The 12,052-nt window shown below is 30.9% G+C and overlaps 2 protein-coding genes across 7 annotated transcripts in view; one reads left to right on the top strand and one right to left on the bottom strand.

Annotated features, from left to right (window-relative positions):
* The window catches only part of LOC108769118 (coronin-2B), a 23,367-nt gene extending 17,068 nt beyond the window's left edge, over nt 1-6,299 (top strand). For 4 of the 5 annotated variants that reach the window (XM_018519934.1, XM_018519930.1, XM_018519932.1 and 1 more), the window contains 6 exons: nt 457-771; nt 1,243-1,467; nt 1,535-1,744; nt 1,834-1,951; nt 5,646-5,872; nt 5,960-6,299. In XM_018519934.1, coding sequence (XP_018375436.1) covers nt 457-771; nt 1,243-1,467; nt 1,535-1,744; nt 1,834-1,951; nt 5,646-5,872; nt 5,960-6,154 — 1,290 coding nt within the window. In that variant the 3' untranslated portion in view covers nt 6,155-6,299. The remainder of the gene's footprint in view (nt 1-456; nt 772-1,242; nt 1,468-1,534; nt 1,745-1,833; nt 1,952-5,645; nt 5,873-5,959) is intronic. The other variant, XM_018519931.1, reaches the window with a different exon arrangement.
* Nucleotides 6,300-9,704: 3,405 nt separating this feature from the next.
* bou (glycosylphosphatidylinositol anchored membrane protein boudin) overlaps nt 9,705-12,052 on the bottom strand; it is a 19,151-nt gene continuing 16,803 nt past the window's right edge. Inside the window, exons 4-5 of one of the 2 annotated variants that reach the window (XM_018519935.1) lie at nt 10,216-10,429; nt 9,705-10,065 (exon numbers count right to left, since the gene is read on the bottom strand). In XM_018519935.1, the coding sequence (XP_018375437.1) occupies nt 9,939-10,065; nt 10,216-10,429 (341 nt within the window). In that variant the 3' untranslated portion in view covers nt 9,705-9,938. Of the gene's footprint in view, nt 10,430-12,052 lie in introns of both variants that reach the window. The other variant, XM_018519936.1, reaches the window with a different exon arrangement.

The following is a 12,052-nucleotide window of genomic DNA, read 5'->3' as shown; positions in this document are numbered from 1 at the left end:
TATATATATATATATTTAACTCTCGGATGCTGACATCAAAGTCTGTAATACAGTTACTGATTTAATGGATCTGTGAGCTTATATTGACTAAAAGGCGCTTAATTAATTTTAAAGGACCAATGTGCTATAACTTGTGTAAAAAAAATAGTTGAATACCAAGTTTATTTTAATAACAATAATTCAAATTTGCAAATGCAATATAATTGAGTGAGTCTAAAGCCCCAGCTACATCTATCGTAATGTTTATCGTAAGCTCCTTACGATTCTTACGATAGTCAATTAGAAATATCAATGTGTATTGTAACGCTTTTGATTGGCTATCGCAAGGATCGTAAGAAGCTTACGATAAACATTACGATAGATGTAGCTGGGCCTTAATAGACTATCAGCTCCTACTATCAGCTCCAGAGGATTAGACTAGAAGTGAACACGAAAATTTTTTTTCTTTATATCTAGATAAAGTTGTGGCATATACCTGATGGCGGATTGTCAAGGAATTTGACCGAATGGCTGGTGGAGTTGCAAGGACACAAACGACGTGTTGCTTATATCGAGTGGCACCCGGTAGCTGAGAATGTGCTTTTTAGCGCCGGTTTTGATCATCTTGTTATCGTGTGGGATGTGAACAAATGCGAGGCAGTTAGCGTCATTGATAGACATCCTGATGTGATTTACAGCATGTCTCTAAATCGTGACGGCAGCTTATTCGCGACCACTTGCAAGGACAAGAAATTACGCGTTTTTGAACCAAGGTCCGGTATCGTAGTTTCGGTAAGAAAGGACAAAATTTACGATCGTAAACATATGTATTAAAACTGTATAAGCTCATCTTTAACACTCTAGATAATAATCACAAATATAAAATAATATACAATATTTATCTCTGCTAAAAATTATGGTCTGTATACACACTTTACTTGTATGAATAAAGGTGCACATTCAGCATACAGTTACGTCACATGTTCTATAGATAATAATAAGACTAAATTTTTTAGAACATTTGAATTAATTATATAATTTATAATTTTCTATCTTTTATATGTAAATTTTCACAATACATAATTTTAATTGCGCACCAACATCAATGCGTTGATTCTTACTTGCCTTTAGTATCTTTAATTATTAATATTCTATAGAATTTCAAAAATAAATTTATGTATTTGTCGATAAAGGTGAGGGACAAAATACTCCATCTTAACTCTTTCTATTAAATTTTAATAAATCTACTTTTAATTTTAATAGGAAGGGGTATGTCACGCTGGCACGAAAGCTAGCAAGGTAGTATTTCTTGGCAGTTCCGGACGTCTTTTGACTACTGGATTTAGCAGACATTCGGATCGACAATATGCGATATGGAGTCAACATGACCTAACTGTCCCACTGACGTGTGAGACGATAGATTCATCGAGTGGAGTGGTTTTTCCATTTTACGATAATGATACCAACATGGTGTTTTTGGCTGGAAAGGTAAAAACGTATGACATGTGTAATTCGGACTATTGTAAAACTCACTGCGTTGTATCATTTTCTCCAGGGTGATGGTAACATTCGATATTATGAAGTGGTTAATGAAGCACCCTGGGTGCATTATCTCAGTCAATTTATATCGGGAAATCCTCAGAGAGGATTGGGGATAATGCCGAAAAGAGGCATTAATACCTTTTTATGCGAAGTATTTAGATTTTATAAGTTACACGCGACTCGTGGAATGTGTGAGCCGATCTCGATGATAGTACCACGGAAGGCAAGTTTACTTGCATGATTAATACTTTATATTCTTTTCACTTTTTTTTAAAAGATGCATATTGAAGAAAACTATGTTATATGTTGTAGAGTGATCAATTTCAAGAAGATCTATATCCTGATACAATTGGAACGTGTCCCGCATTATCAGCTAGAGACTGGACCAGCGGCATGAACAGCCCACCAGTCTTAATCTCTCTTAAAACAGGTCCTATTTTTAAACTATATATAAGTAGTTCAAATTTAAAACAAAATAAGATAAATAAAAGGCATAAAACTACGAACGCAAGATGTAAGCAGCGAATAATTATATATTTAAAAAGTTAAAATACATATAATAGACGTTTCGGTCTTAAATTAGACCATCTTCAGTAATAAAACGAGATGAGAGTTATAAATTAATATTCACTTTCGCATACATTAAGTCGATAAGAAATGAACGATAGTCAACGCAAAATACAATTTTCTTGATGTGAAGAATTCTTAAAAAACATCTCCAAGGTTTGAAAGCGCAGATTCGCAGCGAGTCAAAAAGTAGTTAGTTAAGTGGATAGTGCATCAAAACGTCTAATTGAGTGAGTATCCGCGATGTAAATTATTGCGCACAAAATTTCCTGATTCTAATGTAAGTATAAATCAGAAATCAAAAAAACAAAAGAAAATATAAAAAAATTACGCTGTAAATTGTAAAATAAATTAAAATACCTGTGTTAACAATAGTTTGCGGAGCAGATACAGGAATTGGAAAAATTGAAGAGTATAAAATAAAAGTCAAGAACAGAATGATCGAGTCAGACCATGGCAGACCGAATTTATACCGAATTCAGTGTCGCTAGTGGAACATTCTAGATCAAGATTTAACCGATGTGTTTAATAACGGTAAATAAATTTCTGGAAACTTCTCTGTATCGTTCTGTTTATTGATACCGTTAATTTGTTTTTTAATATATATCATTTCAGAAGTCAGTCTTTTGTGGAAAAATGGCTCAATGTCAAGAACTTTAATATTATCCCAGTCAAATTTATGGTCAAGCTGAACCTGGTGTTCTGCAACTACATTATGTAGATTACTAGATTTCCGAGCACAAGATTTATGCTCGGAAATTCTAGTCGCAACTTTTCTTTTCGTTTGACCAACGTAAGAAGCGTCACAATCAAGACAGTCTATTCTGTATACAGCATTACTATGTTCAATGGTTTTTAATCTATCTTTACCTGTTTTTATGATAGTATTCAGTTTATTCATAGGTTTAAAGGCAACTTTAAGGTTATTCTTCTTGGCAACAGGTTTAAATTTTTCCGATACATCTTTAATGTAAGGAACAATAAAAAAATTATCAAAATTGACAGAATTAGAATTCTGATAAGAACAAGCATTGCTATAAACATTTTTACGACTAGACAAAGTATCGATTCTTTTATTAATCGTAGAAAAGAGAAAGTCCAAAGGATAGCCATTGTTTAAAAAATTGTTAATCATCATTTCAATGTTTCTAGTGTGAAATTTAGGATGTGATAGAAATATTATTCTATCCAATTGGCCAATAATCACACCTCTTTTATGATCTAAAGGATGATTAGAATTGAAATTCAAGTATCGTCCAGAAGAGCATGGAAGAGCATGAAATACCTAGATCAATACGTATATAAAAAACTCAATGTTACTGATGGAGATTTGCCGAGGATCTATGGGTTGCCTAAGATACATAAACATGGTCATCCTTTGAGAATTATTGTAAGCTGCATTAATAGCCCATTATATCCACTAGCAGTATTTCTCAAAGATATTATTGACAAGAGTTTAAAAAAGGAATATGGATACATTAAAAATAGTTTCGATCTTACGAATAAACTTAATGGTTTAGCCTTGAAGGATGACTACAAAATAGTATCCTTTGATGTAGTATCTATGTACACTAATATTCCTGAGGAATTGGTTGTCAAAAGCATAGAATTGAGATGGAATGCCATCGCAAGTAATACCAATATTCCGAAAAAAGAATTTTTAAATGCCATCTCTTTAATTTTTAATTCTACGTTTTTTAAATTTGACGAACTTTTCTTCAAACAAATTTTTGGCATGCCCATGGGCTCTCCTTTATCTCCTATCTTAGCAGACATTGTAATACAGGACCTGGAAAGAGAATTATTATCAAAATTGAATTTTAACATACCAATTTTTTACAGATACGTTGACGACATTATTTTATCTGTTCCTATTAATTATATTAATGACATTTTACAGGTTTTTAACTCATACCATGACAGATTGAAATTTACCTGTGAACAAAATGACGATGGATCTATTAATTTTCTAGATGTCAGTTTGAAAGTGGAAAATGGACACATTATTTTTGACAATTTTAAAAAACCGACTAATTCTGGACGATACTTGAATTTCAATTCTAATCATCCTTTAGATCATAAAAGAGGTGTGATTATTGGCCAATTGGATAGAATAATATTTCTATCACATCCTAAATTTCACACTAGAAACATTGAAATGATGATTAACAATTTTTTAAACAATGGCTATCCTTTGGACTTTCTCTTTTCTACGATTAATAAAAGAATCGATACTTTGTCTAGTCGTAAAAATGTTTATAGCAATGCTTGTTCTTATCAGAATTCTAATTCTGTCAATTTTGATAATTTTTTTATTGTTCCTTACATTAAAGATGTATCGGAAAAATTTAAACCTGTTGCCAAGAAGAATAACCTTAAAGTTGCCTTTAAACCTATGAATAAACTGAATACTATCATAAAAACAGGTAAAGATAGATTAAAAACCATTGAACATAGTAATGCTGTATACAGAATAGACTGTCTTGATTGTGACGCTTCTTACGTTGGTCAAACGAAAAGAAAAGTTGCGACTAGAATTTCCGAGCATAAATCTTGTGCTCGGAAATCTAGTAATCTACATAATGTAGTTGCAGAACACCAGGTTCAGCTTGACCATAAATTTGACTGGGATAATATTAAAGTTCTTGACATTGAGCCATTTTTCCACAAAAGACTGACTTCTGAAATGATATATATTAAAAAACAAATTAACGGTATCAATAAACAGAACGATACAGAGAAGTTTCCAGAAATTTATTTACCGTTATTAAACACATCGGTTAAATCTTGATCTAGAATGTTCCACTAGCGACACTGAATTCGGTATAAATTCGGTCTGCCATGGTCTGACTCGATCATTCTGTTCTTGACTTTTATTTTATACTCTTCAATTTTTCCAATTCCTGTATCTGCTCCGCAAACTATTGTTAACACAGGTATTTTAATTTATTTTACAATTTACAGCGTAATTTTTTTATATTTTCTTTTGTTTTTTTGATTTCTGATTTATACTTACATTAGAATCAGGAAATTTTGTGCGCAATAATTTACATCGCGGATACTCACTCAATTAGACGTTTTGATGCACTATCCACTTAACTAACTACTTTTTGACTCGCTGCGAATCTGCGCTTTCAAACCTTGGAGATGTTTTTTAAGAATTCTTCACATCAAGAAAATTGTATTTTGCGTTGACTATCGTTCATTTCTTATCGACTTAATGTATGCGAAAGTGAATATTAATTTATAACTCTCATCTCGTTTTATTACTGAAGATGGTCTAATTTAAGACCGAAACGTCTATTATATGTATTTTAACTTTTTAAATATATAATTATTCGCTGCTTACATCTTGCGTTCGTAGTTTTATGCCTTTTATTTATCTTATTTTATATATAAGTATACATTGCGAGTGTCGTGCGATCCAAATATTGTTTAGATTTTCTCCAAGCTAGAGCTATTTAGTTTACTTGTTTTTATATATTTTCCATTAATACGGTATACAGTAATAAAATTTTATCGAGCAGTCACATTAATGGATATCATGCTACTCTTAGGCGGGAGTATCTCTACACATAAGCCACGAGTATATAAACCACCGCAATTGCCTGCGACCACTGATCTGAATAATAAAAAGAAATTTGCGTTTCTGTCTACGGAAACGATACCGGATTACAGACCGGTGGAATTACACGATATGTCGGAAAAGAGCCAAAAAACATCCAGCAATCAAAGCACAAAGTTTCAGCAACTTCAGCAGAAGTTTGGAAATGTCACTATACAGGTACGAGCGTAATACATGTATATATACATTGCATTTTTTACATAACTTTTGTATATATTTTATATTCGTAAATATTTTTCCTATCAGAAGAATATTATATCGTCTTCGATTAATGACAATAAAGTTATGGAGACTGTGGATGTTCCAAATAATGAAGCAGAACTTCGTTTGGCACTGGCTCGTCAAACTGACGAATTGAGACTGGTACGACGGCAGCTCGCTAATAGTCAACTGCGTGTTAAGGAATTAGAGGACCAAATACGAAAATTGCAGCGTCAATAATAAAGTTTATAAACTCGCTTCGACATCTGCTTTGAATAAGACTCTTACAGCTTTACTATTACACGTGATTATCAATGTCTCGCGCCATGTTTAGCGCCGAGACACTATCGTGTTCTCCAGATCAATACTTAAAGTTTTTAGAGTATTAAGGGGATGCTGGAGTGACGGTCGAACTTAATCAAGGTCGATAATACAGACTTTTTAAAGTTCCAAATTCGATAATAGTGACATCTTTCATTCATTTCTTATACTTATATCGTTGTCTCGCTCAAATGCATTCATCTGTCCTTATCTAACATATTGCAACGCCATCTCTTAGAAAGAGATCAACTAAAATACTGCTCGGTTTCATGGCTTCACTCTTTTCGAGGCTTACTGCTCGGTTTCACTCATAATATACAAACGAAATTTTCGGCGACTCTTTTCTCTTATACTAAAGCCCCTACCTCGTTTCTAAAAGCATAGGATTGTTCTTCGTAGTTTTTTGTAGGCTGCTGGCTACTTATTTTAAACAGGTAAAATCTGAAACTCTTATATGCAGCACATATTGTGACGAGTTGACTGCAGAAGCCGGTGACAAAACCACAATTTTTAATTTTCTTTTATTTTTCGTATTAAATTGTAGTTGGCAGCCTGTGTTGTTGTCGATACTTTAAATGTGGAAAAGGACTTTTCAATCCATAAACACAATTAAGAGAAGAGTCTTTAAAAATTAATGGTAAAACAGAACACTCTAGCATCCCCTTAAGCACTGCTATAATGATAAAGAGCCTAAGCTTATGAGAAATTTGTACTAACATGCTTAGGACACTTTAGCTTTGTCATATTTATACACAAAGAAATATTCGCACAGAATAATTTTGACTAACTTTTCTTAGAATATCTATAATTTTTATGTAGAATAAAATTGTCACGTTAATCACAAGGGAACAGAAATAGTAAGCTGCATTTGTTACATAAAAATTGTACCTGTTTACGCACATACTTAGATGCGTAAGTCGGATATTAAGAAGTTAAGAGAAACATAATACCTTTAGACAAAATGGCAGCGTAAAGGTAATTCATGGTGTTGTCAATTAAATGACATATACTTTACTTTTTTTGAAAACGATATTATACTACTAGTTTGTTAATCAATTGTTTATTTTTTCTATTACTGTTTTAGTATGTTTATTAGTTACTTAATTGACGTATTATTTAATATATTGCTTTATCATTAGAGATATTTCGAAAGACAGTATTTCTTTGCGTATTATTACGATTATTATTGCTTCTATTTGCATTGTAAATTTATCCTTGCAACGCTTAAAATGATTTTTATTGCTGATCTATTATACACTCTACAAAGCTGCTATCTATATCTATTAGTAGTATGGACTAGTGTGTTAATGTATTAAGCGTGTTAATGCATTTTGCTATCGCGTATGTTTTTCATCACTGCCATCTCTACTACCGTGATGTCGATGGCAATAAGATCTATGAATGCAGTGATATCTAATGTCACGATTAACTAAAAAAACAAAAGCTTAAAATTCCCTTTTATACAATAAATACGTAATGTAACGTTCGTACAATTAGCAAAATTATTAAACAATGTACCTATAATCGATGATATAGTGAAAACAATATACAGGGTGTTACAGATACATACTAGGCAGTATGATGGGTTGCGCGGCAAACTTTGCATGGCCAAGCGTGGTTTAATAGACAATGACAGTGACTTTATACATTATAAAGTTTATTTTATACTACAAAATTTTATTATTTATATTATAAAGTTTATGTTATAAAGTCACTGTCATTGTCTATTAAACCACACTTGGCCATCCAAAGTTTGCCGCGCAACCCGTCGTACTGCCTAGTATGTATCTGTAACACCCTGTACATATATATTTTTAAAGAAACTCGACGTTTAACACGACTCAATGTTGATGTAATTCACCTGAGCTAACTTAAGGATGTATTACACACATTTTAAAATAATGAAAACATAAAAAAATTACAAATTATTTTAGCATTTAATAAAAGTTTGGCGGCAGTTTAGGATCTGGATCAAAAATGATTTCAAAAGTAGTATTTTTTTATCTTTGATAATGAAAATGTATGGAAATTGTTCTGCAAAATAAACAAAATTTGTTTATTTGCAAAACAAATAATCTCTGCATCGCAATGAAACTACATAAATAATTTTGAATGTTTAAAATATTTATGCAAAAAATTTAGATTTTTGTCATTATTTTTTAAACTTTAGTATTATAATAAAAACTAAAAAAACTGAAAAATATCGTTCAACAAAAATCAAATGTTACAAACATAACTTTTACATGTATATCGTTAATTCAAAATATAAGTTAATGCAATTGTAAAAGTGAGTAATACATCCTTAAAGGGGATACGATAGCAAATGTGTTAGAACATTTACTTTTAGCATTAGTTTTGTAGTTTTGAGAATCATACAGAATTATATTTCCGCTTAATAATAATAATCAAGTCGTGTAATCATTTATACATATACGTTTATATACGTATTTTTCATACAATTGTGCAATTGAACTGGATAAATGTAATACCTGGATGCTATATTTCACATATCGCTTGCAAGCATAAAATTTTATTATCCGTAAAGTAAGAATAACCTGAAACACTGATGATATACCAACATGTGACGTAGCATTCCCTAGTCTTTCTTTACTAGTTGTTTATTTTATCATCATCAGTAGCTTTAATTACCTATAAATAAGATTTTATTGAAACTTTCTTTTAGATATACAACTTTTTCAAGAGCATGAAGTGTGTTGCATTAAAGTGCGTTTTCTAAACGGTAAAGTATATATTGCGAGGTAGTTTGTAGCTATATTTTCGATATTTATATTGCAAGTAATTTCTATGATATTTGTAAGGAGATCATTCATTTTCGTGACAGACGTATTGTAATGAATTTACAAATTTGATTACAAATTATAAATTTACTTCTAATGTAGTATCGTGACGCAATACGCCTGTATCGTGATTTATATATATTTATACATGTCAATTAAATATATTATATCGAGATCTCTAACCACATAATACCGTATATTAAACAGAAAAGTACCAAAGAGCGTCATTATCTCGTAGATTATAGCCCAATTTATTATCAGCGTATGCCTGTTTAAGAGATTTATGTACGAGAACAAAGAAGATGTTGATATATGGCAAACAGAGATCTCGTAATAAAAATAAAAGGAAAAACTTATAAAATTGAGTATATGAAACATTATTAATATATAAAATATTTTATTCGTTTTGAAATTTACGAACAGTAATCAATTTAATTCTATGTATTACGTCAGTACATAGCAAAGTAAAAAAGTGCAATACATATATATTTCTCTGATACAAATTATGTGTATATCTCTTATAATTATACAATACTCTTTTAACATTGCTTATCAATTGAATGGACGGACATATTTCGTTTCAGTTCTATTATTTTGTAATGTTAAAAAATAACCTATTATATATATATATATATATAGAAAAAGAGAATTTTTAAATACAGTAATGCTTTTTGAAATTTATTTTCGATCTTTTTTGGCAACTTTATTTTCAATAAATATAATTTACGTACGTATACCATAGAATTTCAATACTGGCAGTGTAAATCCGAACACAGCCTGTGAACGAATTATTGGAATATAATTGGAGTATAAATCCTAGAAGAATATAATTTGAGTTTCAAAAAATATGAATGAATAATCATGGTAAAATAATTCAAATATTTCGATTACAAGTAACAATCATACTACACAGGATTGAAATATAAAGTTGCGAAAAAGATCTTAAAATTAATTATATTTTCTGATACTGGTAAGAAATATCTTGTAAGCATCATACTCCATGATATTTGAGGTGTCATTGGCAGGAGAAATCTAATATCAAGATCAAAATTTAATACTTTACATGAGCATCCAAGTATAAATTGATACTTGCGATTTAAAAAGGCGTTAGAGATTCATCGACATAATGAAATAGATTTGTCAGATTCTTAACTAATCGTCAAGCCTCACAGAAGCTTCTACCTGTGAAATAGCTTTTTCCAGGTTACTATTAAACTTGCTGGCATGATCCATGTATACATTATATCTGGCATGAAGGATATCGCTGAATTGCATCCGTCTTCGGAACATGTGAATACGCAAGTGCGGTAAGTCAGCTTGTCACCCGGTTGTTTCACATAGTCGCAGTAGTTCCCCATGTGCACGGACGAGCAAAATCGCTTTGTACCAATGCCACCTGTTTCCAAAAGTATATAACTTAATTATACAATATATTTATTCTAAGTGAAACTACTACTTATTTAATTAGAAGAAGCTTGAAACGCTTCAGAGAGAACTTGATGTATTTTGAAATATATGTATAATATCAAAGAAAGGAAGTTTGTTCAAACATATATTCTTTTTCGTTAATTTGAATTTAAAAGTTAGTTTTGAGAATGAGTCAAGTGAATAAGCAGACTACATGTGCATATGTATATTTAAATGATGAAAAAAATGTGATGTATATGTCGTGCAGAAAGAAGTATATATATATTCTTCAAGAAGATTCTCCAGCTTAAAAAAGTGAAGGGAAGTCACGCAATTTTTCTTATCTTTCAACACGAGAGCGCAAAGAATGCAAAATACCATTGTCTTCTAAAAAATAAATACTAAATAAAATTTAAGCTGTAAAACTATAATTTGTCACTAAAAAATATCATTAAAAAATATCTTTTTTTATAATAAAAATGAATATATGGAAAATATTAAAGAAAAATTGTTTATAATAATTATTAAAATGTAATTCTTTCATATCTATCTTCAAAATACGCTATTCACAAAAATTAGAGGAACACTTAATTTTTTATAAAAAATAGACAAAATTTAGGCAGCTGTAACTTTGTCAAAAATGATGGAAATTTGAATAAAAAAAAAAGAGTTTTAAAGTTTGAAATCTCTATTTTCGGAAGGTTACTATGTTTTTTTATTTTCTGTGAGTTTAGTAATTTTTACACATAGAAAACTACGAGCTCAACTAAATAAGAAATCTTTAGCTCACTTTGTGGGCTTGTCACGTGCGTACAAAAAATGTGCGAAACTTTTCGATTTTTTCATGTAAAAGCTTGAAGTTTTCCGTATAAAATCGTTTTTTAAAAACGTTTCTACGATTTTTCGTTACTGAATTATTGCAAATCGAGTAAAAAGTGAGCACTTTGACTTTGATTGTTCATAACTCTGTTAAAAATCATCGTATCGCAACTTAAAAAAAGATTTTTGAAGCTAGAACTTTGCTCTATTTAATGGTGTGATTGCCAAATTTTTTAAGAAACACGTAAACATGATAAAAAATGATTAAAAGTATCGTAAAAATTAGCAACTTTTTCCTTTTTTATTTTCACTTAGGAAAAAAATGTGTGGATCGACAACAAAAATTTATTCTTCATGATTGTTTGTGCTTTTAAGTATCTTGCATTTACAAAAAATTTGCCGAATAGCTATGAGATCTCTTTGGTGGTGGCTACTATGGTTTTATGATGCGAAACGTACAAAAAAATGGAAATTGCTTAATTTCAGTGTAAAAAAAAAACAAAGAAAATGAACAGTAAAGTTGAAAAATCAATACATCGACACTACGCTAATCTTTACCAAGTGTTAGTACGAATAAGTCTATCTATTATTTCCTTCATTGAAATTTGAAAAAAATACCGATGACGTTAGCGTTATCTAAAGCGTACTACGAGGAGGTCGCAAGATCGGATTTACGCGCCGTTGTGTGTGTGTGTGTGTGTGTGTGTGTGCGCGCGCGTGTGTGTGTTTGAAATGCATGCATAAAAAAGATTAATAGCGTATTTCACTGGTTGCACTGGTGCGCACTCAGTGC

The sequence above is a fragment of the Trachymyrmex cornetzi genome, unplaced genomic scaffold (genome assembly GCF_001594075.2).
Source record: "Trachymyrmex cornetzi isolate Tcor2-1 unplaced genomic scaffold, Tcor1.1 scaffold854, whole genome shotgun sequence".
NCBI lineage: Eukaryota > Metazoa > Arthropoda > Insecta > Hymenoptera > Formicidae > Trachymyrmex > Trachymyrmex cornetzi.
Note: the sequence above shows the minus strand (reverse complement) of the source record. Positions and strands in the feature narration are given on the sequence as shown.